Source organism: Ictalurus punctatus, chromosome 17 (assembly GCF_001660625.3).
Source record: "Ictalurus punctatus breed USDA103 chromosome 17, Coco_2.0, whole genome shotgun sequence".
Lineage (NCBI taxonomy): Eukaryota > Metazoa > Chordata > Actinopteri > Siluriformes > Ictaluridae > Ictalurus > Ictalurus punctatus.
Window position 1 is genome coordinate 6679130 of NC_030432.2, and position 23930 is coordinate 6703059.

The 23930-nt window shown below is 37.6% G+C and overlaps 1 protein-coding gene across 1 annotated transcript; it reads right to left on the reverse strand.

Moving 5' to 3' along the window:
• Positions 1–362: 362 nt before the first annotated feature.
• On the reverse strand, positions 363–23367 carry LOC108277512 (CD166 antigen homolog). Its single transcript, XM_017490335.3, has 7 exons — positions 23123–23367; positions 10321–10427; positions 7925–8141; positions 7768–7832; positions 3460–3547; positions 3197–3373; positions 363–2932 (listed from the first exon to the last, which is right to left on the reverse strand). The coding sequence occupies exons 1-7, from the start codon at positions 23175–23177 to the stop codon at positions 2775–2777; spliced, it is 867 nt and encodes a 288-aa protein (XP_017345824.1). The 5' UTR covers positions 23178–23367; the 3' UTR covers positions 363–2774.
• Positions 23368–23930: the final 563 nt, after the last annotated feature.

The window sequence follows — 23930 nt, forward strand, 5'->3', positions numbered from 1 at the left end:
CACCAGGCAAGCAGTGAGGGTCAAGCACTCTAAACTCACTCAGAGCTCTAACAGCTGCAGGGCTGCCATAAGCCCTACGAGCCCTCTAACCATCATTAATAAAGCCAATGGGCCACACATTTTTACGGAGCCCTCCTGTTCACTTCCTGTTTTCCTAACCACTGCTCTCAATCCCTTTATTAGTCTCACCTGTGTCTAGTTTGGTTCAGCTGCTTCTTGTGTTTTGTTAGTCCAATTCGTGCATATACAGTGCCCTCCCCTAATATTGGCACCCTTTGTAAATATGAGCAAAAGAAGGCTGTGAAAATTTGTCTTTATTGTTTAAACTTTTGTTCAAAAAACTGCTCTCATGGATACAATTATTGGCACCATTTTAGTCAATAATTTGTGCTACCTTCCTTTGCCAAGATAACAGCTCAGAGTCCTCTCCTTTAATTTTTTAACCTTTATTTAACCAGACTCTTGCGATTACAAATCTTATTTTCAAGAGCGTCCAGTCCAAGACAGGCAGCAGCAAGTCATTTCATAGTTACAAATAAAACGTTTTACAAATCAAAAGTCAAAAAGTACAATCAAAAACCTAACAACACTAGTTAAAGACATGGGACAAGGAATCAGTCTCAAAAGCTTTCATCAATGACTTAAAAACAGGTTTTTCTATTTTTAGGCCACCTTGTAAGGCATTTCAAGATGACAGAGCAGAGTACCTTTTGCCAAGATTAGTTCTAGCATTAGGGACAGTTAGTAAAATAAAGTCCTGTGACCGAAGTGAATGCCAGCTACTTTTAAAAATAGTAAAAATGCACAAATCAGACAGGAGAAACCCCAGAATGGCTTTATAGAGAAGGCCAGTCAACCCTTTCATATAAAGTGCAATTATGAGTAAGAGTTTGGCAGTTTAGAAGAAATCTCAATGCTCCATGGTAAAGGGTGTCAATTTATTTCAAACACTGAGCAGAAGCATTCATACATAGAAATATCGCCATAATCCAGCAAAGGCAAAATGGTGACTAACACCAGCCTCCTTTTAGCCTCAAAAGAAAAATTATCCTTATTTCTGAAATAAAACCCAGTTTCAACTTCAGTTTTTTTTGTAAGTTGCTGAATATGGGGTTGAAAAGAAAGACTATCATCAACTAAAATCCCAAGATATTTATATGAAGTATAATATGATATTTACAGAATCAATTGCAACACCCTGAAAAGTAGTAATTGGTGGAAGCTTCTGGGGCCGTTTTTTGGCTTTAGAAAATACCATTAGTTTGGTTTTGCCAGTGTTAAGTACAAGCTTCCACTGAGACAGAGAAGTTTGAACAGAATTAAAAGCAGTTTTCAATTCCTCAAAAGCTTTTATGAGAGGCAAAGCACAGCAGTAAATAATGGTGTCATCAGCATAAAATTAACATTTGCATTTTACAAATTTTTATCAAGATTGTTTCTATAAATATTGTAAATACGAGAGGACTGAGTACAGAGCATTGAATTCTCAAATTGAGAAAGCTCCTCAAATCACTGTGTTTTATCAGACAGATAGTTTACAAACCAAGCAACTGCATGTTCAGAAAGACCTATACTCAACAGTCTCTGGTTTAGGATCGCATGGCCAAAAATTAAACACAGTGAAAAAAGTGAAACACAGTGCAGTTTCTTATCAAGAGCATCCGTAATATCATTTAACATATTCATGGCTGCTGTAATTGTGCTATGTTTCTTCCTGAAGCCTGATTGATACATTGATCAAATAGAATTTACATACAGAAGATCCCTAATCTGCTCACTAACAAGAGTTTCAAGGATTTTAGCCAATGGTGACAGATTTGAGATTGGCCTGTAATTGTTTAAAAGTGTAGGATCTCCACCTTTAAACAGTGGTAGGACAAATGCAGACTTCCAGATCCTGGGAATTTCATTACATTCCAGGGTAAGATTAAAAAGATAGGTAAGGGGTTCGGCTATAAAATCAGCAGACAGTTTTTAAAAGCAGGGATCAAGAAGATCAGGACCTGGTATTATTAGCTGAGCCATCCACGGTTGCACCTGATTCATGTTTTGGTTTTAATGAACACTAGTATTTAAGTCACGCTTGTATAGCACTCTTTGTCTATCATCTGTTGTGAGTAGTGTCATTATATTTTGTTGTTGTCATTGTTGTTGTTGTATCCATGCCATGCCCATGTGTATTTCATGTTTGTCTAGTTTATGTTTGTGTTTGTTATATAGTCCTAGTCCTTGTTCATGTGTGGTCCACTTTAAATAAAATACTCCACACTTGCATATGTCTCCAACCATTCTGTGACAATTTTTTTTACAACATTGCAACCTTAAAGCCTACATTTTAATGGATGAGTTGAACTTACATTGGCTAAAACAAACCAGTCAATTTTTTTTTTTAATTGGCTAAAGTTATTATAATCTGAGATGAAGAATTTGCTATTTTTCATTTCTCTTCCTTGTCTCCCTTACACTAAGAAACACTAATGCTACAGAAACTGTAGTATTTTTATTCAGGAAAGCCATGCATTTAAAACAACAATAACAATTTGTATATTCATTATGCATTATAAAAAAAATACATTAATGGTTGGGAATTTATTTTTAATTAAAAAGTAAAAATTTTAGGATAGAATTAAGTATATTTTTATGTAGCGTAGACTTATATGTAGCATTTATCTAGAAAAAAACAAATATTATATATGTATAATTGTTTGTACAGGTAGGTTTTAAGATGCCATATAATATCAGTCACTCGATTATTAATCTAAGGAAATGGTCAACTAATTGATTATCAAAATAATCAATAGTGACAGTCCTATATGAAAGTTGTAGCTAGTTAGTGGGGGGTTCCCATCAGTCACACATTTCAGGGTCACACTGTCTCCCTCCTTTATCGGGACTGCAGACAGAACCTGGAGGCTGACCTTTCCAGTGGGGTCTGTGGAGGGAACAGGTGTGAAACCAAGGGATTACCTCATATGGAAGGATACAGAAGGGGTAAACAGATAAAGCCACTAAACATTTTGTCATAAGAGATTTTTCCTGAATGAGTAGAGCTTTTGAGAGTAGCAGCAGGGCAAGCCCGGCAGTTATCATGCCCTGAGGCACCCAACAAAGCGTAAAGCACAAAGAGTAATTTGTTCATTAACACTGGCACATCTTGTTGTACACTGTGACTTAAAATGCCAAGACAGAGACTTACAATCGATGCTGAAGCTCATAGGAGCAGACACAAGGTCCGAGGCAAGGCTCTCATGCTGGATGGCACAAGTAAACTTGGCGTTCATATCTGCCTTAGTAGCTGTGAACTCAAGCTTGGAGGATGTAGATGAGAGGCCGGTGTCCTTGTCCGTCTGCACAGATGGTATGATGTTGACCACTGATAAAACAATAAAGCACACTATAATTATACATATCCTTTAAGACTTATTTGTCATTTATACTCAGACTTGCAATGTTTCATACCTTTCCCATCAGGTACAAGTGGAATGCAGTCCTTCAGCCAAGTGATGTTAGCTACTGGATTGGCATCTTTAGTATAACATTCTGCCAGCTATAAAAATACAAAAAGAAATGCTAATGATAATATATTTCCAATATACAGTCATGTGTGCTTAGTAACACCAAAAGACCCAGAAGACCACAGGAAACAACTGTGGTGGATGACAGAATAATTCTTTCCATGGTGAAGAAAAACCCATTCACATCAGTTGGCCAGATCAAGAACACCCTCTAGGAGGTAGGTATCTGTGTCAAAATCAACAATCAAGAGAAGTCTTCACCTGAGTAAATACAGAGGGTTTACCCCAAGATGTAAACCACTGGTAAGAGGAAAATGATCCAATTACATATCTGTGAGTGACAAACATATGTGAACCTTTGCTTTCAGTATCTTGTGTGACCCCTTTGTGCAGCAATAACTGCAACTAAACATTTCCCATGACTGTTGATCAGTCCTGCACATCAGCTTGGAGGAATTTTAGCTAATTCCTCAGTAGAGAACAGTTTCACCTCTGGGATGTTGGTGGGTTTCCTCACATGAACTGCTTGCTTCAGGTCCTTCCACAACATTTCTTTTGAAGTAAGGTCAGGACTTTGACTTGGCCATTCCAAAACATTAACTTTAACCATTCTTTTTGGTAGAATGACTTGTGTGTTTAGGGTCGTTGTCTAATTACATGACCCACTTTCTCTTAACATTCAGTTCATGGACTGATCTCCTGACATTTTCCTTTATAATTCACTGGTATAATTCAGAATTCATTGTTCCATCAATGATGGAAGTTGTCCTGTCCCAGATGTAGCAAAACAGGCCCAAAACATGATACTACCTCCACCATGTTTCACAGATGGGATAAGGTTCTTATGCTTGAATGCAGTGATTTCCTTTACCCAAAACATACAAACATTCGCTTCTCATTTAAACCAAAAAATATACAAAACAAAACATTCAGGGCAGTGGTAGCTTAGTGGTTGAGACATTGGACTACTGATCAAAAGCTGCCACTTCTGGGCCTTGAGCAAGGCCTTTAACTCTCAACTGCTCAGCTGTATAAAAAGTGAGATAAATGTAAGTCACTCTGGATAAGGGCGTCTGCCAAAATGAAAAAAAAAAAAATTCTATTTTGGTCTCATCCGTTCACAAAACATTTTTCCAAAATTCTTCTGGCTTGTTCATGTGATCTTTAGCAAACTGCAGACAGGCAATAATGTTCTTTTTGGAGAGCAGTGGCTTTCTCCTTGCAACGCTGCCATGTACATCATTGTTGTTCAGTGTTTTCCTGATGTTGCACTCATGAACATTAACATTAGCCAATGTGAGAGAGGCCTTTAGTTGCTTAGAAGTTACTCTGGGTTCCTTTGTGATCTTGCGGACTATTACACGTCTTCCTCTTGGAGTGATCTTTGTTGGTCTCCACTCCTGGGGAGGGTAACAATTGTCTTGGATTTCCTCCACTTGTACACAATCTGTCTGACTGTGGATTGGCAGAGTCCAAACTCTTTAGAAATGGTTTTGTAACCTTTTCCAGCCTGATGAGCTTCAACAACTCTTTTTCTGAGGTCCTCAGAAGTCTCCTTTGTTTGTGCCATGATACACTTCCACAAATGTGTTGTGAAGATCAGACTTGAATATTTCCCTGTTACTTAAATAAAACAGGACACTCACCTGCCATCCCATTGATTGAAAACACCTGTCAAAGTTTAATGACTGGGTAGATGACATGAAGCTATGGCCTGTGGTTAGCTTGATATGATATAATTAACTACTTTGGCTTCTCTGAAGGCATTTATGTCAAAGAACTCTGAAATTACAAAAGCACAGAAGCATATAATCACCTGCACAGCAATAAATCTGACCATGTTTTATACAGGAAACATGGGAACTTAATTTTTTTGAAAGCAGAGTTAGAGCCCAGTCAGAAAATTAGCAGCTTGAAAAACAGTACAACGGAAGTTAGAATCCATCATGGCGGCGTCAAAGGTTTTTCAGGAAAAAGGTGGATATTGTCATAATGTGAAGACCCGCTGAGCAAAATCACTAAATTATTGCAGAAAAAGCCTACCGTAATTATAGTAGTATGAGTGCACAGCTGTTTGTGTGGCTGACAGAAACGTGTAAAAGCAAAAGCAGACAAATTAAGAAAAAAACTGCACGATCAACATTTTAATGATCAATCACTGATGTCTCTACCGAGTACTCAATAACTCGAGCGTCCATCCCTAGTTTGGTGATGTCTGTGGATTCCAGACTTCAGGCAGTCATTGACTGCAAAGAATTTGCAACCGAGTATTAAAAATTTAATTTATGATTATGCTAGTTTGTCTAATTACTTTTGGTCCCTGTGGCAGTGAGGGCATGGTCAAGCACCAGCTGCAAATGGAAAGGAAGCAGGCTGAACCGGCAGGTGATGACTCTCACCTGTGTGATTACTGCCAGTTCACTTATATGTCCTTTATTTGTCCTTTCAGTAATGCGGTGGGTTAGAAAGAGACGAAAAGCCAATGGCGATGTCTCACAACACACACGCATGGAGTGTGATCTACAAACGTAAAGACCCAAAAGTCTCTGTACGCAGGGGAAATGAACACTTTTTAGCAAAATGGTTTCCAAATTTGTTTTAGTTTATGTTATTTTTTTCATATAGCCTTTAGGAATGCCTTTGACAACAGAAGAATGTATTGAAATCATTCTCATGGCTGGATCAGGAAGCTGTCACAGGTTTCGATGGGCTTTAATGGGAAACTTGGCGAGCACATCACACATGACACTGTTGTCAAACTTATTAACAAATTCAAAAAGACTGGAAGTGTTGCGGACCAAATGCGAAGTAGATGTCCACGAACGTCTACTGATGAAGGCACAACCTACATGGTGCTGGCATACATAGTCCCCTATGTATGGAGACTTTTGGGATAACCTGTAGTGCTTTAATTCCTACACCAATCACACGATTTGGATATAAATACCCTCAAATCAAGATGGAAGTCTGCAGTTAATTTCAACTCCAATATACTGCGGTAGACAATGAGAAAAACCATACCTTTATCAATGTCCAAATATCTTGGGCATTATATCAGTATCAGTAATTTATCAGAAAAGAGTAGACATTATAGGATCCAGAGAGTATGTATTTCGACTTACTATATTCAATACGTACTGTTCTTTTATTCTGAGTCACTTGAACCCAGAAGAATTTATTATTATTATTATTATTATTATTATTATTATTATTATTACAATTTATACATTTCTATAAATGCCTTGGCTTTCTGGTGATACCAATAGTTCTTTCTATGCAACAAACAAACAAACAAACAAATAAATAAATAAATACAGAGATACATTTCAGCTGCACTGAAAGTGGCATTAAGGATTTTTTTCTATGATTTGTTAGAGAGTGGGGGAAAACAAAGAGAAAGAGAGACAATGAGCAGCTCTTCCCATTAGTGCAGGTTTCTCTCACAAAAGAACCTAATGCATTTATCTTTGTTTGCCTACTTCCAATCTATTGATCTTCACAATTACATGGACGCAGTGTGAAAACTGAGACTCAATCAGAAGCAGTGAAGAAACAAGCTTCTGAGTAAAACTGTGGTTTCTATATAAACTGGCTTAAAATTATAGTTGTTTGCATAAGAGCCTTAACCAAGAAAGCTAAAAATTGCTACACAGTATTTGAAATGACACAAAAAAAAGCTTTAATCTGCAATATTGAGTTCTCAGGAAAAGGTTACTACAATATAAAGACTTGATATTACATTGATATTCTAAATGAAGTCTGGTTGCTGACCTTCTAAACCAGCATGTGATCAAATACATACTGCCAATTTATCTTGTATTGAGCTGTGAATGTCTCACATTAATACATATTGGACACAGATATCTTCATAAACATACTGACATGTTTCAATAAACTGTGGATAATCTGTAGATAACAATTCAGAAGAAGCTAAAAATCTAATCAATAGACTCTAGTCCATCACAACAGCCAAATATCAAGTACAGAACAACTGTCGGACTCCACCCTCTTTCACAACCCACGATAATTATTCTGGTTTTATTGTTTTCAGAAAGAAGCCAAACATCCAATGAAAAGACAAAAGCTGTTATAATTCTGCTCCAGGCTTCTGGGTGGATGCGTTTGAGATTTAGTCTGTTAGATCTATTTAATCTCTATTAGATTAAATCTCTTTATGCATCTGTATGAACTCCTAACAGACCACACCTCCAGAAAAAAAATAATAAATTAACGCATGAAGTTTATGACATACCGTTGTTAGCTTGCCGAGCTCTATCATTTTGGCTTGATATGTGATTGTGGGTGGCGAAGGGGCCTCTGCAGGAGAAGAGCAGTTTATATCATTTAATAAACATATGATTACTTCAGCATGTTGTGTAGTGTTCAGTGTTATTCGAGAATATACTTACTCTGAATTGTCACTTGAACTGGATACTCAAATATTTCTGTGCCTATCACCACCGTACAGGTCAAAGTCTTCTGATCAGCTATTTTTGCCTGGGAAATTTGCAGGCTGAGGTCCTTTGTTAGGCTGAGTCTGCCTTCGTACTCCACAACTGGGTAGAACGAGGCATCCTGAGATTTTGACTTTTTCAGAAGATCAACGATGGTGCCGTCATCTTTGGTCTGGGGAAGAAATAGTTTTAAGCATGCATATGCTTATGATCTATCCAAATAAAGTTCATAAATTAATTTAGCTTCTAACAGTTTAATCTGTTAGGTACAGATTAAACTGTCTAGGGCTGTATTCCAGACTGGTAACTTAAATTCAAGAACTCCGTCAATATTTACACAGGGAAAGTTCTGTGAATTCTGTGAGTTGTGCAAGTCAGGTGGTTAACTTAAATTTCTGTAAAACATTAAAGGTTAAATTTTATTATGAAAATTTTATTAGACGATTTATAAAATTTGATAGATGCCACAGAATGAGATCCCGTCCTAAGCATTTTAGAAGAGAAGAACTTTCCTTCCTTAAGTGGAAAATGACTGATAAAAATGTACTAATACAACATATTTTCTTTCCTTTCTGTGAAATGCAATACTGTATTTCATAGAAGCAAGAAATCTAGGAAAAGTTTAATTAAAAAAGTAATATGGCAACGAGATACTAAAGGATCCTAGCTGTGACAATTATATTAATCATGTGATCACTAAAAACTTCTCATTAAGCGTTCCGTGCACATTAGTTGGCTGCTAGCCTATCTATCCATCTATCTAACTACACACACACACACACACACACACACACACACACACACACACACACACACACACACACACACACACAGAGTTCTCGAAAATGATGTGTTAGAAGCAGGAAAAATGGTCAAGCGTAATGATCTGAGCGACTATGGATTTGGACAAGAGACAGATTGTGATGGGTAGATGACTGCGTTAGAGCATCTCCAAAAGGGAATGTCTTGTGGGATGTTTCCTGTAACCAGTGGCTATTACTTACCAAAAGTGGTCCAAGGAAGGGCAACCAGTGAACTAGCGACAGGGTCATGGGTGCCCAAAGCTCACTGATGTACGTGGGGAGTAAAGGCTAGCCCTTCTTGTCTGATCACACAGAAGAGCTACTGTTGCATAAATTGCTGAAAAAGGTCATGCTGGCTGTGACAGAAAAGTGTCAGAAAACCCAGTGCATCGCAGCTTGCTGCAGATTGGGGTGCATAGCCACAGACCAGACAGAGTGCCCATGCTGACCCATGTCCCCTGCTGAAAGTGCCTATAATGGGCACATGAGCATCAGAACTGGACTATGGCACAATGGAAGAAAGTGGCCTGGTCTGATGAATCCCATTTTCTTTTAGATCATATGGAAGGCTGGGTGCATGTGCATTGCTAACCTGGGGAAGAGATGGCACCAGGATGCACTATAGGCAGAAGGCAAGCTGGTGGAGGAAGCGTGATGTTCTAGGCAATGTTCTGCTGGGAAACCTTGGGTCCTGGCATTCATGTGGATGTTACTTTGACACGTACCACCTACCTAAACATTGCTGCAGACCAAATACACCCCTTCATGGCAACAGCATTCCCTAATTCCCTGGCCACACTGCAAAAATTATTCAGGGATGGTTTGAGGAACATGACAAAGAGTTTAAGGTGTTGACTTGGCCTCCAAATTCCCCAGATTTCAATCCGATCAAGCATCTGTGAAATGTGCTGGACAAACAAGTCCGATCCATGGAGGCCCCACCTCACAACTTACAGCAGCATCTGTTGCTAATGTCTTGGTGCCAGATACAGTACCACAGTATGCCTTCAGAGGTCTTGTGGAGTCCATGGCTCGATGGGTCAGAGCTGTTTTGGTTGAACAAGGGGGACCTACAAAATATTAGGCAGGTGGTTTTAATGTTATGGCTGATTATTGTATAAAAGCACTGTATCTGCTTTTGAGAATCACATGGAGAAGTGACTGAACATGTCCCAAAGAATAATTGTTATTTTTATTTGTCAATGTACAATGAGATACAAGATTATGATAATTTGTGTGTTTCAATATGCTATTTTTTTTAGAATTAATAAATTGTTTTCTGTTCAAGCAGTTATCTAATATAGTTATAACTCACTGAAGTAGTATTTCTCACTACACTCGCTTAAATCAACAATGAATACGGAATATGTTACTTATGAACTGTTTTATATTTTACAGTTGTATATCTAGGAGATCCTTTTATCTGAAGAAACTTACAAGTCTACTTTAACGCACAGCCAGGTTACTAGCCCATAACAACAATTTCTGACTGTATTGACCAGTGCCATTAAAGAGAAAATAAGACTAAATATGTAGGAATATACTTACATATTTCCATTTAGCTATTATGACGTCCTCTAGTTTGATGCCTCCTTTGTTGCAAGGCAACTCAACAGTTTCACCATATTTGCCCACTATGATTCTGTGTCCACTCACTGAAATAAAAAAGAACATAATCATTTTCAGCCTAAGCTACACCACAGCGGATCTCATGGTTTTGAATAGGTTCTTCAGCGTGAGCAGGCTATATAAAGCTTAAGAAAGATAATCTGTTTCTCTCCGCATCTGCAAACACATTTTACTCTATTAATTTATTATTAACAATAAAAGAAAAAAATATATCAGTCATTTGAACTTTACTTTTGAAAGCAAATTTAAATATCAGTTAATAAGTCCCAGTTTATATGTGTTTTTTAGCTACTTGTCAGTCCATTTATGTAAAAAACATAGAAAGTTTCTACTGTTAGTTCTACATAATTATGAATACTTTCATTAGCTAAATTAAATTAAGTAATGAATTGCTTAGTTTATTAGGTATCTTTGGACTTATTATTCAACTATGTTAATATACATTCATGAACTATTTTTATTTATGATTTTGATTATGATTTATAATTTTATTTACACCGACAGGGTGCCAACCTGTCACAGGGCACAATAACACACACACTACGGACAATGTGGAAATGCCAAAGACATGTCTTTGGACTGGGTGAGGAAACTGGAGTACCTGGAGGAAACCTACAAATATTATGACTTTACAATCCCACTATGGTCACATAAAATTTGTTAATCCAAAGACACGTACCTTGGTAAATATGTTGTGAAAAATTGTCTTTATTGTTTAACCTTTTGATCTTTTATTAAAAAAAATACAAAAATACTCTACTCTCTAGGATATCAAACAATTGCAAACAAAACACAGGTTTATCAAAACAAAAATCTTTGTTAAATATAGGTGCACAACAATTATTGGCACCCCTATGAATTCATATGAGAAAAATATATTTGAACCATATTCTCATTGACATTTAAAAAATGTATGTACACCTGGGTGACTATTAAGATGAAATTGTTCAACCATGACGTCCTGTTTCACAGGGGTAAAAAAATAAGAGGCAACACATTGGCCAAATTACCTTAGTCATTCATAACAATGGGTAAGAATAAGGAATATAGCTGTGATGTGCGGCAAAAGGTTGTTGAGCTTCACAAAATGGGAAATGGCTATAAGAAAATAGCAGAAGCAATGAAAATGCCCATTTCCACCATCAGGGCAATAACTAAGACGTTCCAGTCAACTGGAAATGTTATGAATCAACCTGCAATTAGACGTGTGTGATTTGACCTGGACATTTTATTAGGATACATGTCATCATTGACTCTATCAAATATCTACAGATACAGATATTAAATACAGATATTAAATGAAAACCTGACTGCCTCTGCCAGAAAGCTTAAAATGGGTCGTGGTTGGACTTCCAGCAGAACAATGATCCAAAACATGCATCAAAATCAACACAGAAATGGTTTACTGACCACAAAATCAAGGTCCTGCCATGGCCATCCCAGTACCCTGACCTGAAACCCATAGAAAACCTGTGGGGTGAATGGAAGAGGAGAGTCCACCAGCGAGCACCTCGAAATTTGAAGGATGTGGAGAGATTCTGTATGGAGGAACAGTCTCAGAGCCCTTGCCATGTATTCTCCAAACTCATCCGGCATTATAGGAGAAGACTCAGAGCTGTCATCTTGGCAAAGGAAGGTAGCACAAAGTATTGACTAAAAGGATGCCAATAATTGTTGCACACTTATATTTAACAAAGATATATATATATATATATATATATATATATATATATATATATATATATATATATACATATTTATAAACCTGTGTTTTCTTTGTAATTGTTTGATATCCATGAGCGCAGAGTATTTTTGTGAACAAAAGATGAAAAGGTTCAACAATAACGACAATTTTTCACAGCCTTCTTTGCTCATATTTACCAAGGATGCCAATAGTAGTAGTACTGTATGTTGTGGCAATTAGAACTTCCATAAGGTTTTTATTTTAACTGATGTCAGAGCATGCACTGTAACAGTAGGGAGTGAGGGTGAAATATTAATTTGGTATTCAGTTTAAATGACCTACAATAAAGTTGCTATGCATTTAATATTTCTCTATAATTTGTCTGTCAAACACATAAATACATGCCTCAACACTGACAGGAGGAAGGTTAAATTGCAGCAAAAAATTTGTGGATATCACTAATTGCAAATCAGCTGTGCCGTGCATACATATTACATGAATACAAAGAAAATGAGCAATTCTGAAACTTTTGTAAATAAGGTGGAATATTTAGTTTGGTATAGTTCATGCAAAAATGATAGATTTTGTAAATCAAAAATGATAGATTTACAATTTACATACAACTTTACTAAAAATTGATGAAGCACTCTGAAGTGTGTATGTGTTCGGGTGCTTCCATCACATAGGAAGTATGCAGTGCAGCTTGCTTAGCAGCTGCATTTTCTCTAGTGTTGCCAAGAGAAACCGGGTATTTGGCGGACGAGTGAGCTTGAAATGCCTTGTGGTTATGCACAGGCTTCAACAACATCATGATCTGTCACAATAGCACATCCTGCCATAGTAGAGTCATTAGGTTTATAGCAGGTTCCATCAATGTAAAATATCATGTGCATCATGTCCTGTGTAAGTATGGACTGCGGCATGCATTTGTGGATTTTGAAACATTTCTAGTTTCAAGAGTGCACACAAATCCACAAATTGGTGGACTCTGCCCACCATCTACTCAAGCCAATCAGATCAAAAGGCCACATTGCACTCGTAATACATTCTTGCTCCAAGCAATCACGTTTTGTTTTACAATCAGGGTGGGAATAGAACCATATTGCACACAAATGCCTAAAGCAATCCACAAATGTACAGGATGCGATCTACAAATGAATGCCAGGCAAAGAGGATTGGTGCAGGAATGAGTCCTAAGACCAGAAATGAGTTAGCATTTTAGCACTTTTGGTTTCATCATCACCAGCATCAGCACCATGAGGGGGCCCCAAGGGGCCTGGCCCAGCCACCTAGGTCACTGTGCCCTCTCACCTCTGGTAAGCACCCCACCCCACCCCCTGAATGCGTTTTCAGCCGCTGGGACTCAGCACCACAACACTGTAACCTCTAACTTCTTGAAATATTAATAATTAACTAAATATTGTTTTTTAAAAACAATTTTGAAAATTAATTTAGATTTTCCATGATTACCGATTATGAATGAAGAGTTGAAGTTGACTAAAAATACTTAATGTTATGACGCTATTACTACAGTAACGTAAATAATGGTTGAGCGCAGTCATGAGAGCAAACTTTTCAAAACTGACTTTGTCTAAAACGTTTAACGTTTAGCTTGATAATTCAACGATACTGGAAATTTTGCAACAAATGGGAAGACCTTGTTCTGAGAAAGTTCACCACTTCCACTCATCACCTGCAGCCTTTCTAAAATGAAGATGTCTTTTTGCTTTTTTGTCTTTGTCACTAGTCTGTGGTTATGTGACCAGTGCTGGTCATTATTATTTACATGAATGCTTTATATATAGCCTTGCTCTTTATCTTTATCAGGTGATGACAGGATGGTTTTTATAATGTGCTACGCTTAATCTTTACTTAAAAATAGGTTTTGTATTATTGTTGTTGTTGTTGTAATAATTATAGGCTAAAGTAACATGAAATGTGAGCCTCTCTATACACTACTCACAACCCAACTGCCACCGACTTAAATTATCCGGGGAGGTCCAGGAAAAGGAGTCTGATCAAACACACTGCATCCACAATTATAAGGAAAATATATGATACTTTAATAACACTTAATTGTTTAAAATGATTATTATTATTTTAGTGGGGTGGATGAAATAAGCCCCCCATGACACACTGAGGCCCCCTCGTTCCGAATGCCCTGGCACCTACCCTGATCGTCCCGAAGTCAATAGGTTTTTTGAATGGGTTTTTGGTTAAATGCCTGAAATAAGGCCTGAACACAAGCTCAAGATATTTTCACATTTTATTCTACAATATAAAATACATCAGTAATACCCCACTCGTGTATTTTTAAAGCTTTTACGTGTCTTGAAGAAGGCGCTTGGTAACAAGTGGCTAAATGGGACTACAGAGGTTGTTGAGGGCATTAAATGTCATCACACCAAATAGGAAAACTCATCTACTACAGCTGTATACAATTGTGCTTTTGGAAACTATTCCAATTTAAAACTTTCCAACCTTTAGATTTATCAATGTATAATATTTTCCAGTTGTAGTGTTTCTCAAAGTGGTGGTGACGTTTAGCCTTTCATTTCTGGCGATTGTATTTAGGCTTCAAAATTCATAAAATTTGTATTCATTTGTGGAGATTATCTTGATGAACAAAACGTATAAGTATCATAAACCTTTGCTGGCCACAGAGCTTATTTTCTGTAATAATCCAAAAGCCAATGGAAAAATCCTATTGGATTTTTTTTGAGGGAACCAAGGTATTGCTAACTTCGGGTTGGTCTACAAAAATACGTCAGTAGCACTCTGTCGTGGTTGTGACATAAAAACATATGTGTGTGTGTGTGTGTGTGTGTGTGTGTATATATATATATATATATATATATATATATATATATATGTATGTATATATATGTGTGTGTGTGTATATACATACATACATACATATATATATATATATACATATATATATATATATATATATATATATATATATATATACACATACGTATATATATATATATATATATATATATATATATATATATATATATATATATATATATATATATATATATGTATTTGCACACACGTATATGCAAATCTTATTTTTTTTAATTTGTGAATTTCATTCATTTCTCTGAAACTCCTAACATATATTTGTGGATCTCATTCTATTTATTTGTGAATTTGTTTAATTTTTGTGAATCTTGTTACATTTATTTGTGGATCGTAATCTTTTTATTTTGACTTATGAAACAGTTCTGAAACTCCAACCTCAATGCTCTGGGTTACTGCTCAAAATGATGAAGGGCCAAGCCCCAACACTGCCAAGCTGCCCCTGTTGGGCCCTTGAGGCCCTTGAGGGCCCACTCTGCTCTGTATCAGTACTGACCCTGGGCTCTGACCCCAACTTCCTAACAAGCACATTTGTCACAAAATTTATATGTGACAAATGTGCTGTAATGTATACGTGACTAATAAAGGCTTTTCTTCTCTCTTCTCTACTTAAATCAGAGACAGCAGTGATAGAATTGAGACAAACGGGCATACCGTGCATTGTGGGAATGGGTTTCCGAGAGTAATAGGCCACAGGTCTCATGCGATCACCACCATGGCATAGCCCTGTTATTCATGACTGTAATCATTGAGACCTACTGCAGTTTTCTTCAGGGCCTCAAAAAGGGATGTGTGAGCTGTGGGCATGGCAGCAGTCCACTGCACTTCATCTGGTTGGTCTTTGTGAGTACTTGGACACAGTGCATGATCATGGAGCACAAAATCAGGAATCCAGTGACGGCAGTAATTCACCATGCCCAGAAAGAACATCATGTCTTTCTTAATTTTAGGCACAGGCAGTCTTTGTAGTGCCTTTCTTCAGTACAAATAAGAAGGAGAAATATCTCTGTCCCTTTTGACAGGATATAGCCTAAGTATTTTACCTGAGGCAGTGCAAAACTGCAACTTGGCCAAAGAGGCATGCCCTTTAGTTAATGTGAAGTGGTGTCACTGAGCCTATAACACATTCATCATAGCTTGCAAGCTGCAAGAAGTATGCAATTGTTCCTTCAGACATGTGCAAATCCTCTAAATCCCTTTTTACAGTTGTATAAATTGCTAGACACTTTGAATAGCCCAGTGACAGTCTGGTCCGCCCACGTGTATTGCTTACCATCACAGGGTTGTGCTTGAAAGTTTGTGATATATATAGAATTATAGAATTTTTCTGCATAAATATGACCTAAAACATCATCAGATTTTCACACAAGTCCTAAAAGTAGACAAAGAGAAACCAATTAAATAAATTAGATAAAATATTATACTTGTTAATTCATTTACTGAGAAAAATTATCCAATATTACATATCTGTTTGTGGCAAAAGGATGTGAACCTCTAGGATTAGAAGTTAATTTGAAGGTGAAATTAGAATCAAGTGTTTTCAATCAATGGGACGACAATCAAATGTGTTTTATTTAAATAACAGCCTAGTTTTATTTAAATAACAGGATCTATCAAAATCTGAACTTCACAACACATGTTTGTGGAAGTGTATCATGGCATGAACATATGAGATTTCTGAGGATCTTAGAAAGGAGTTATTGAAAAAGGTTACAAAACCGTCTCTGAAGAATTTGGACTCCACCAAGCCACAGTCAGACAGATTGTGTAAAAATTCAAGACTATTGTTACCCTGTCCAGGAGTGGTCACCCATTAAAGATCACTCCAAGAGCAAAACGTGTAGTAGTCTGTGAGGTCACAAAGGAACCCTTTGTAACTTATAATCAACTAAAGGCCTCTCTCTCACTGGCTAATGTTAATGTTCATGCATCCACCATCAGGAGAACACTGAACATCAATGGTGTACATGACAGCGTTGAAAGGAAAAAAACCCCCACTGATCTCCAAAATGAACATTACTGCCTGTCTGCAGTTTGCTAAAGATCACATGGACAAGCCAGAAGGCTAATGGAAAAATGTTTTGTGGATGGATGAGACCAAAATATAACTTTTTGGTTTAAATGAAAAGCATTGTTTTTGGAGAAAGGAAAACACTGCATTCCAGCATAAGAACATTATTGCATCTATGATACATGGTGGTGGTAGTATCATGGTTTGGGCCTGTTTTGCTGCATCTGGACCAGGATGGCTTGCCATCATTGACGAAATAATTAATTATGCCAGGGAATTCTAAAGGAAAATGTCAGGATATTTGTCCGTGAACTGAATCTCAAGAGAAATTGGGTCATGCAGCAAGACAATGACCCTAAACACACAAGTCGTTCTACAAAGGAATGGTTAAAGTAGAATAAAGTGAATGTTCTGGAATGGCCAAGTCAAAGTCCTGACCTTAATCCAATAGAAATGTTGTGGAAGGACCTGAAGCAAGCAGTTCATGTGAGGAAACCCACCAACATTGCAGAGGTGAAGCTGTTCTGTACTGAGGAACGGGCTAAAATTCCTCCAAGCCGATGTGCAGGACTGATCAACATTTACTGCAAACGTTTAGTTGCAGTCATTGCTGCACAAGGGGGTTACACCAGATACTGAAAGCAAAGGTTCACATACTTTTGCCACTCACAGATATGTAATAATGGATAAATGACCAAGTATACCCCTTTTAGGAATTGTGTGAAAGTCTGATGATGTTTTAGGTCATATTTATTCAGTAATATAGAAAATGATAAAATATAGAAAAAACTTTCAAGCACCACTGTATGTAAAAGCAAACAGATACTGACTATCTGGATGCAGTAGAATTGAGAAAAAGGCAGAACACAAGTCTACTACTATAAAATGCATAGCAGTTACTGGAATGGATGTGAAGATCATGCTATGACACATATGCATGAAATGGGACTTGACTAATTATGGTTTGGCAGCTGGAACAAATCTCATGTGGTTCTTTTGTTTTGCACACACTTTCGCAGATAAGTGGGGGAGAGGTTATACTATGTTTAGCAGTCTGTATAGGTGATGGTTGTGTTACATGCAACAAGAACTGTGTCTTATTTAAGTATCAGTTTCGCATTTGTATTGAACCTCATGCGTGCCCTTGCCAAAACCATAGGACCCAAACCTTTGCACAGACTCTCTAGAACTTTCTGCTGATATGCTGAATCAAACAATCTTGTTGCATAGCAACAGAGTGCCAAGTAACCACAACAATGTTTTGTGCCTCAGTAAGGTTGAGGCAACATATGGATTCATTTTTACTTAATGCTTATGCAATTTGAATGATCAGATCTTGCAACTCATCTAGATACAGGCTCACAATAGTGGTTCTTCTGCAATTGACGACATATATTTTCTGGGCCCTCTAAATAGAGTCCACAATTTTTGCAATACATTGAGGGATTGAGTTTACACAGAATCTCTGTCTAGAAATTGTTGGATGTGTGAGATGAGACAATCAGGGTTTGATTTGCTGTAGAAGGCTTTGAAGCATTTTCTCTTATCCCTTTCCCCATTAAACATTTTCTGTAGTTTAGTGTATCACTCAATGAGAGCAGCTACATGCTTCTGTAACTCCTCTATATGTATGTAGGTGGTGGGTTGTGTCAATTTAGACAGTGGTTGAGGGGGAGGCTGCTGCCCCATTTCCTGTTCTACACTCCTGCTTAACACCTGTGATTGTGACAGTTGTGCTGGCAGAGTAGGAGCTGGCAGTAGCGGCTATGGAGTCGCAGCAGCTGGCAATGGCTGTGGTTGTAGGACAGTGGCGGTGGCTATAGCCAAAAATCTGTTCCCTCAAATGAGGGGTGCAGAAAGTGGATCTGCTCCAGAGTATCTGTACACATTGGCACTTTTGAGTAACTACCACGTCAGAAGTGAACATTTCCCTTCTCTTACTAGGCTTTCCACCCAATGCAATATAATGTCAGTTAAAGTTACATTTACAGCAGTCACAATAGTCACAATAGTTCACAGTTGAATCACAATTAAATGGACTTAATCCATTTAATCACACATTTAATCACACTCAATCAAACTGTGGGTCACCATTTTTAGTTAATGGCAATAGTCCCAATATCTCTCTGGCCAGACCTTATTAGGTCACAAGGACTGCCAGAACATTACCACCCTTTATTCCTGTAGACAACACCTTGTCTTTTTTGAGATCCTACTTCTGACACCAGGATTATTGGAGAATTTCTCCTATTCTCTAAATATGATGCAGCAGACAATCTCACAGATGAAAAGAAGAGAAGTTTATTCTTCTGCTGCAGAGAGAGCAGCCTTCAGCAATACAGCAGTGGCAAGTTATCACTTCAGTTATACTACAGGTGTGAGGTCCTGTTCAGAGGAGGCATACCTTTTTTTGGTGAGGTGTAAACAATAAAACCATTCCTCATTTTATACAGAGAGTGTGAAATCTCATTCAAAATCGAATTCACCAATTTTAAACAAAACAGTGAATGCCCACGTATAAATTCATCATACATGATGTTGAACAACACAGAAATAAATAATAAAAAAATAATTCTGACCATAACTAAGCTACCACTACATGAAAATGTGCGAGAGCTCACACCTCTGAAACTCTGATTACAATCAGTGCCATGTCTGCTGCATTTAATGCAAGTGCCACTCTTACCTAAAACAGCTCAGAAACATTTCTGATATGAAGGGAACAAACCACCCTTTTCTGGCTGAGAACCAGGGCCTCAGATTTGGAGGTGTTGAGTCTAATCCTGGCCACTTCACACTCAGCTACAAACTGGCCCAGAGCATGCTGGAGTTCACTGTTCAATGAAGCCAAGAGGACCCCACCATCTGAAAATACCAAAGTGATCCTGAGGTCATCAAACCAGACCACCTAGATATTATGTCCATGAAGGTCATGAACAGAGTTAGTGACTCTGTTTACTAAGAGCAGCCCTGGCGGAGCCCAACACGCACCAGGAACAAGTCTGACCTGACTTTGGTAATACGGACCAGACTCTCGCTCTGGAATAACAGGTCCAGTACCCCATACTCCTGAAGCACCCTCTACAGGATCCCACAAGGGACACAGGCATATGCCTTTTCCAAGTCCACAAAACATGTAGACTGGGAGAAATCCCATAAACCCCATGATCATTTTAAGGGTAAAGAGCTGGTCCGTTTTTCCATGGCCAGGACTGAATCCACATTGCTTCTCCTGAATCTGAGGTGCGACTAATGTCTGGACCCTCCTCTCCAGAACCCTGGCATAGACTTTCCCAGGGAGGCTGATGAATATAATCCCCCTAAAGTTGGAATACACCTTCCGGTCCTCTTCTTAAAGATAGGGACCACCACCCCTGACCTCCATGCAATATTGAAAAGGCGTGTCAGCCAAGACATCCAAACAACATCAAGGGCATTCAGTAACTCAATCTCATCCACCCCAGGAGCCCTACCACTGGTGGTGGGCAAGTCCTCCTCCAAGTCCTCCAGCTCTACTTCCTCAATGGAAGGTGTGTCAGTGGGATTCAGGAGGTCCTTGAAATACTCCTTCCTCCACTAGGAGACAATACGGATGTGCTCTTTAAATCAGTCATGTTAAAGTTGTCCATTGAAAGGGTAAAGGACCTTTCACACAAGACACAAGCTTGACCTGGGGGTGGGCTTCTGGGAAAAACCATATAGGCAGAGAGACAAGTAGATTTGTCCCTGAGAGACCATCATGTGTGTGCAAATTGCTGTGTTCTGTTTTTGGGTTCAGCTAGCTAGGTAGCTATTGTAGTTTTCAATAGCTACCTATAGTATAGGTAGTTTTGCCCCTTTTTTAATATATTACATTATTGTACTATTATGGGAGTGCAATATTCCAGTGGCTCCAGAGATACTCCACAAAACCTTGGGCAACTTGGCAATTTCCAAATTTCAAACATGCCTGAATATCTGATTGGCTGGGAGAAGAGAAGGGTTCTGGGTATTGTAGTATTTGTAATGGCAACATCAGATGATGATGGTTAAAACTAGGAGCGTACATTCCCTGCAGAAAATGCAAAATGATTGTGTATTTTAACAAGGCACTGCTGTTGCTAGTATGTTGCTAGGTGGTTGCTATGGTATTCCAGTTGTTTCCTAGAGAGGGCTAGGTTGTTGCTATGGTATTCCCAATGGTTGCTAAAGTGTTGCCAAGCGGTTGCAAGGGAATCCCATATGGCTGATAGGGTGTTGCTAGGTGGTTGCTATGGTATTCCAAGTGGTTTCTATGGTGTAGATTGGCAGCAGTCCACTTTTAATTATATTCAGTGCACCTCAATTGACAAATTCTTAAATCATACAGGAATTGGAAAGGCAGACATACCAATAATAAAATACTAAAATGTCATAAAAATTGGATAACAATAGTATTGCACATTGCTTTGCATCACTAATTGCTTTGCATCACTAATAAAACTTGGAAATGTTTAGAACGTTCAGGATCATTATTATTATTTATCACTTTACACTCTCTTATTTTAACTCGTTATGTAAAACGTCCACTTGCAATGCATTGCAATGTACAAAGATGAATGAGTGGGTGAAAGGTACAATAAAATTGCTGTATCACATGACTACAACCTAGAATCAATTTGATTATTTCATATATGATATGGCTGTAAACATGCATGCGTGGTACACATCCTGTAGTCCAATGCTACCTAAGGTTAAAATAATACAACATGAACAAAAACTAGAGCAATAAAATATAAAACACTTTATATACCATAAGCATAAACTACAATATACACATGGTATAATGAACAATATAATTATATAAAACACTTGGGTTGGAGGAAAATGCGGAGGTTTAAAATAAAAACCTCTAGGATTAAAAAAACTGATACATGTCATACACAATGTTCAATGGAATTGTACAATAAGTATGAATCACAAGTAAAATTTGTACAAGTGTTTGTACAAAAGAATATGCTGGATTTTACAAATAATACTATATATGATTTTTTTGTGAGACCATGTTTAAAATTTGGAAAAAATAGAACTGAATCACCATTTTTGAGTATTTTAAAATGCCATTACTTTTTACAATGAACTTCTACAGTAAAAATGAATGAAAGTCATATCATGAGTAGCATCAGCATTTAAAAATATATATATAGTACAGTTTTCAGAAAACAATTAGATTTTTATAATTTTATGGGAGAACAGAGTTGTATATATATATATATATATATATATATATATATATATATATATATATATATATATATATATATATATATGTGGCATTACTCTAAATCATTACACGTCATGTGTAATGTAACATCTACAGTTTATGAATATATTACAGTTTGAAGATAACAGTTTGATTTCTTAATTTTATTGGGGTTTAAATTGTAGCAGAAATAGAACTGAACTGCCATTTTGGGGGATTTAAAGATGTCATTACTCTGAACTTCTATAGAAATGGATGAAAGTCATGTCAGGAGTACTGTAGTGCCATTTTATGAATATATCACAGTTTAAAAAAAAAAAATCACTTGGTTTGATGATTTTATGGAAGATTAAAATGTGACACATTTCTGAGTATTTTAAAATGCCATCCTATAAATCTGTACAGTAGAAATAGCTGAAAGTCATGTCACTGGTACTATTTGATCTACTCTTTATGAATATGTTACAGTTTGCAGATAACATTTTGATTTGTTAATTTTATTGGAGTTTAAACTGTAGCAGAAATAAAACTGAATTGGATATTTTGAGGGATTTTAAAATGACATTCATTTTCTACAGTATAGAAATGGATGAACGTCAAGTCATGAGCACTGTAGCATACACTTTAGGACTATATTACAGTTTCCAGATGACCGTTTGGTTTATTAATTTGACATATAATTATGTTACTGAACATAGACAGTAATTTCTTCATCAGTGGTGAAATATTAAAGTCAGGTCTTGAGTATCTGAAGTCATCATATATAAGTGATAGCGAGACCAAGCTTTGCCAAGCGCAAACATCGCACTTTCCCACACACACACACACACGCGCGCGCGTACGTCAGGCTGTTAATTAAATTAAGACCATGCCTCTTAATTGGCGTATATATTTTTGCTGATAATAAATAGACAACTGCATTAATGGACATTACCTTGGTCCAGGAGGGACATGATGAGGACGCACGCAGAAAAGGCAATCACCCACATTATTGAAAAACAATCAGATTTTCAGCCTCCTTTTGAGCAAAATATCTTAAGTTTCTGAAATAATTCCTCGGTTTCTGAAGCGTTTGTACTGTGCACGAGCAGCGTGATACACCGCGGATTGAAACTGGTAGAAGCGTTTACCGCGTGCGCCTCCCGCTCAAGCCACAGCAGTCAGGAGCGCGCGCCACATGACAAAACCATAGGTATGTTATGAAAACATCTCCGCCCCACCCACTTTCTGGTTAGCTTTTTCAAACTAGCTGCTGGTTAGACTAGCTGTTTTTTTGTTTGTTTGTTTGTTTGTTTTTTTGCAATTCTTTAATTGTTGAATTAGCAGCTTCAGCTTTGAATTCCGGAGCATTTCTAGAACTTTAAGGCACGAGGGGCTCAGCTCAAGCTGCCTAAAACACATCAGATCCTGAGGTGGATGGGCTACAACAGCAGGAGGCCACATCAGGTTGCACTCCTGTCGGCCAAGACCAGGAAGACCATGTTATCATGGGCATAGACTCACCCAAACTGGACAAAAGACAAACAAACAAACAAAAAATAATGGTGCTTCCCCCCCCCTAATATTCAACTGCCCAGTTTAGGTGAGTGTGTGCCCACTGTAGCCTCAGATTCCTGTTCTTGGCTGACAGGAGTTGAACCTGATGTGGGCTTTTGCTGTTGTAGACCATCCATCTCAAAGTTCGAGGTTGTTTTGTGCATTGCTTTGATGCTTTTCTACCCACCATGGTTGTAAAGAGTGAT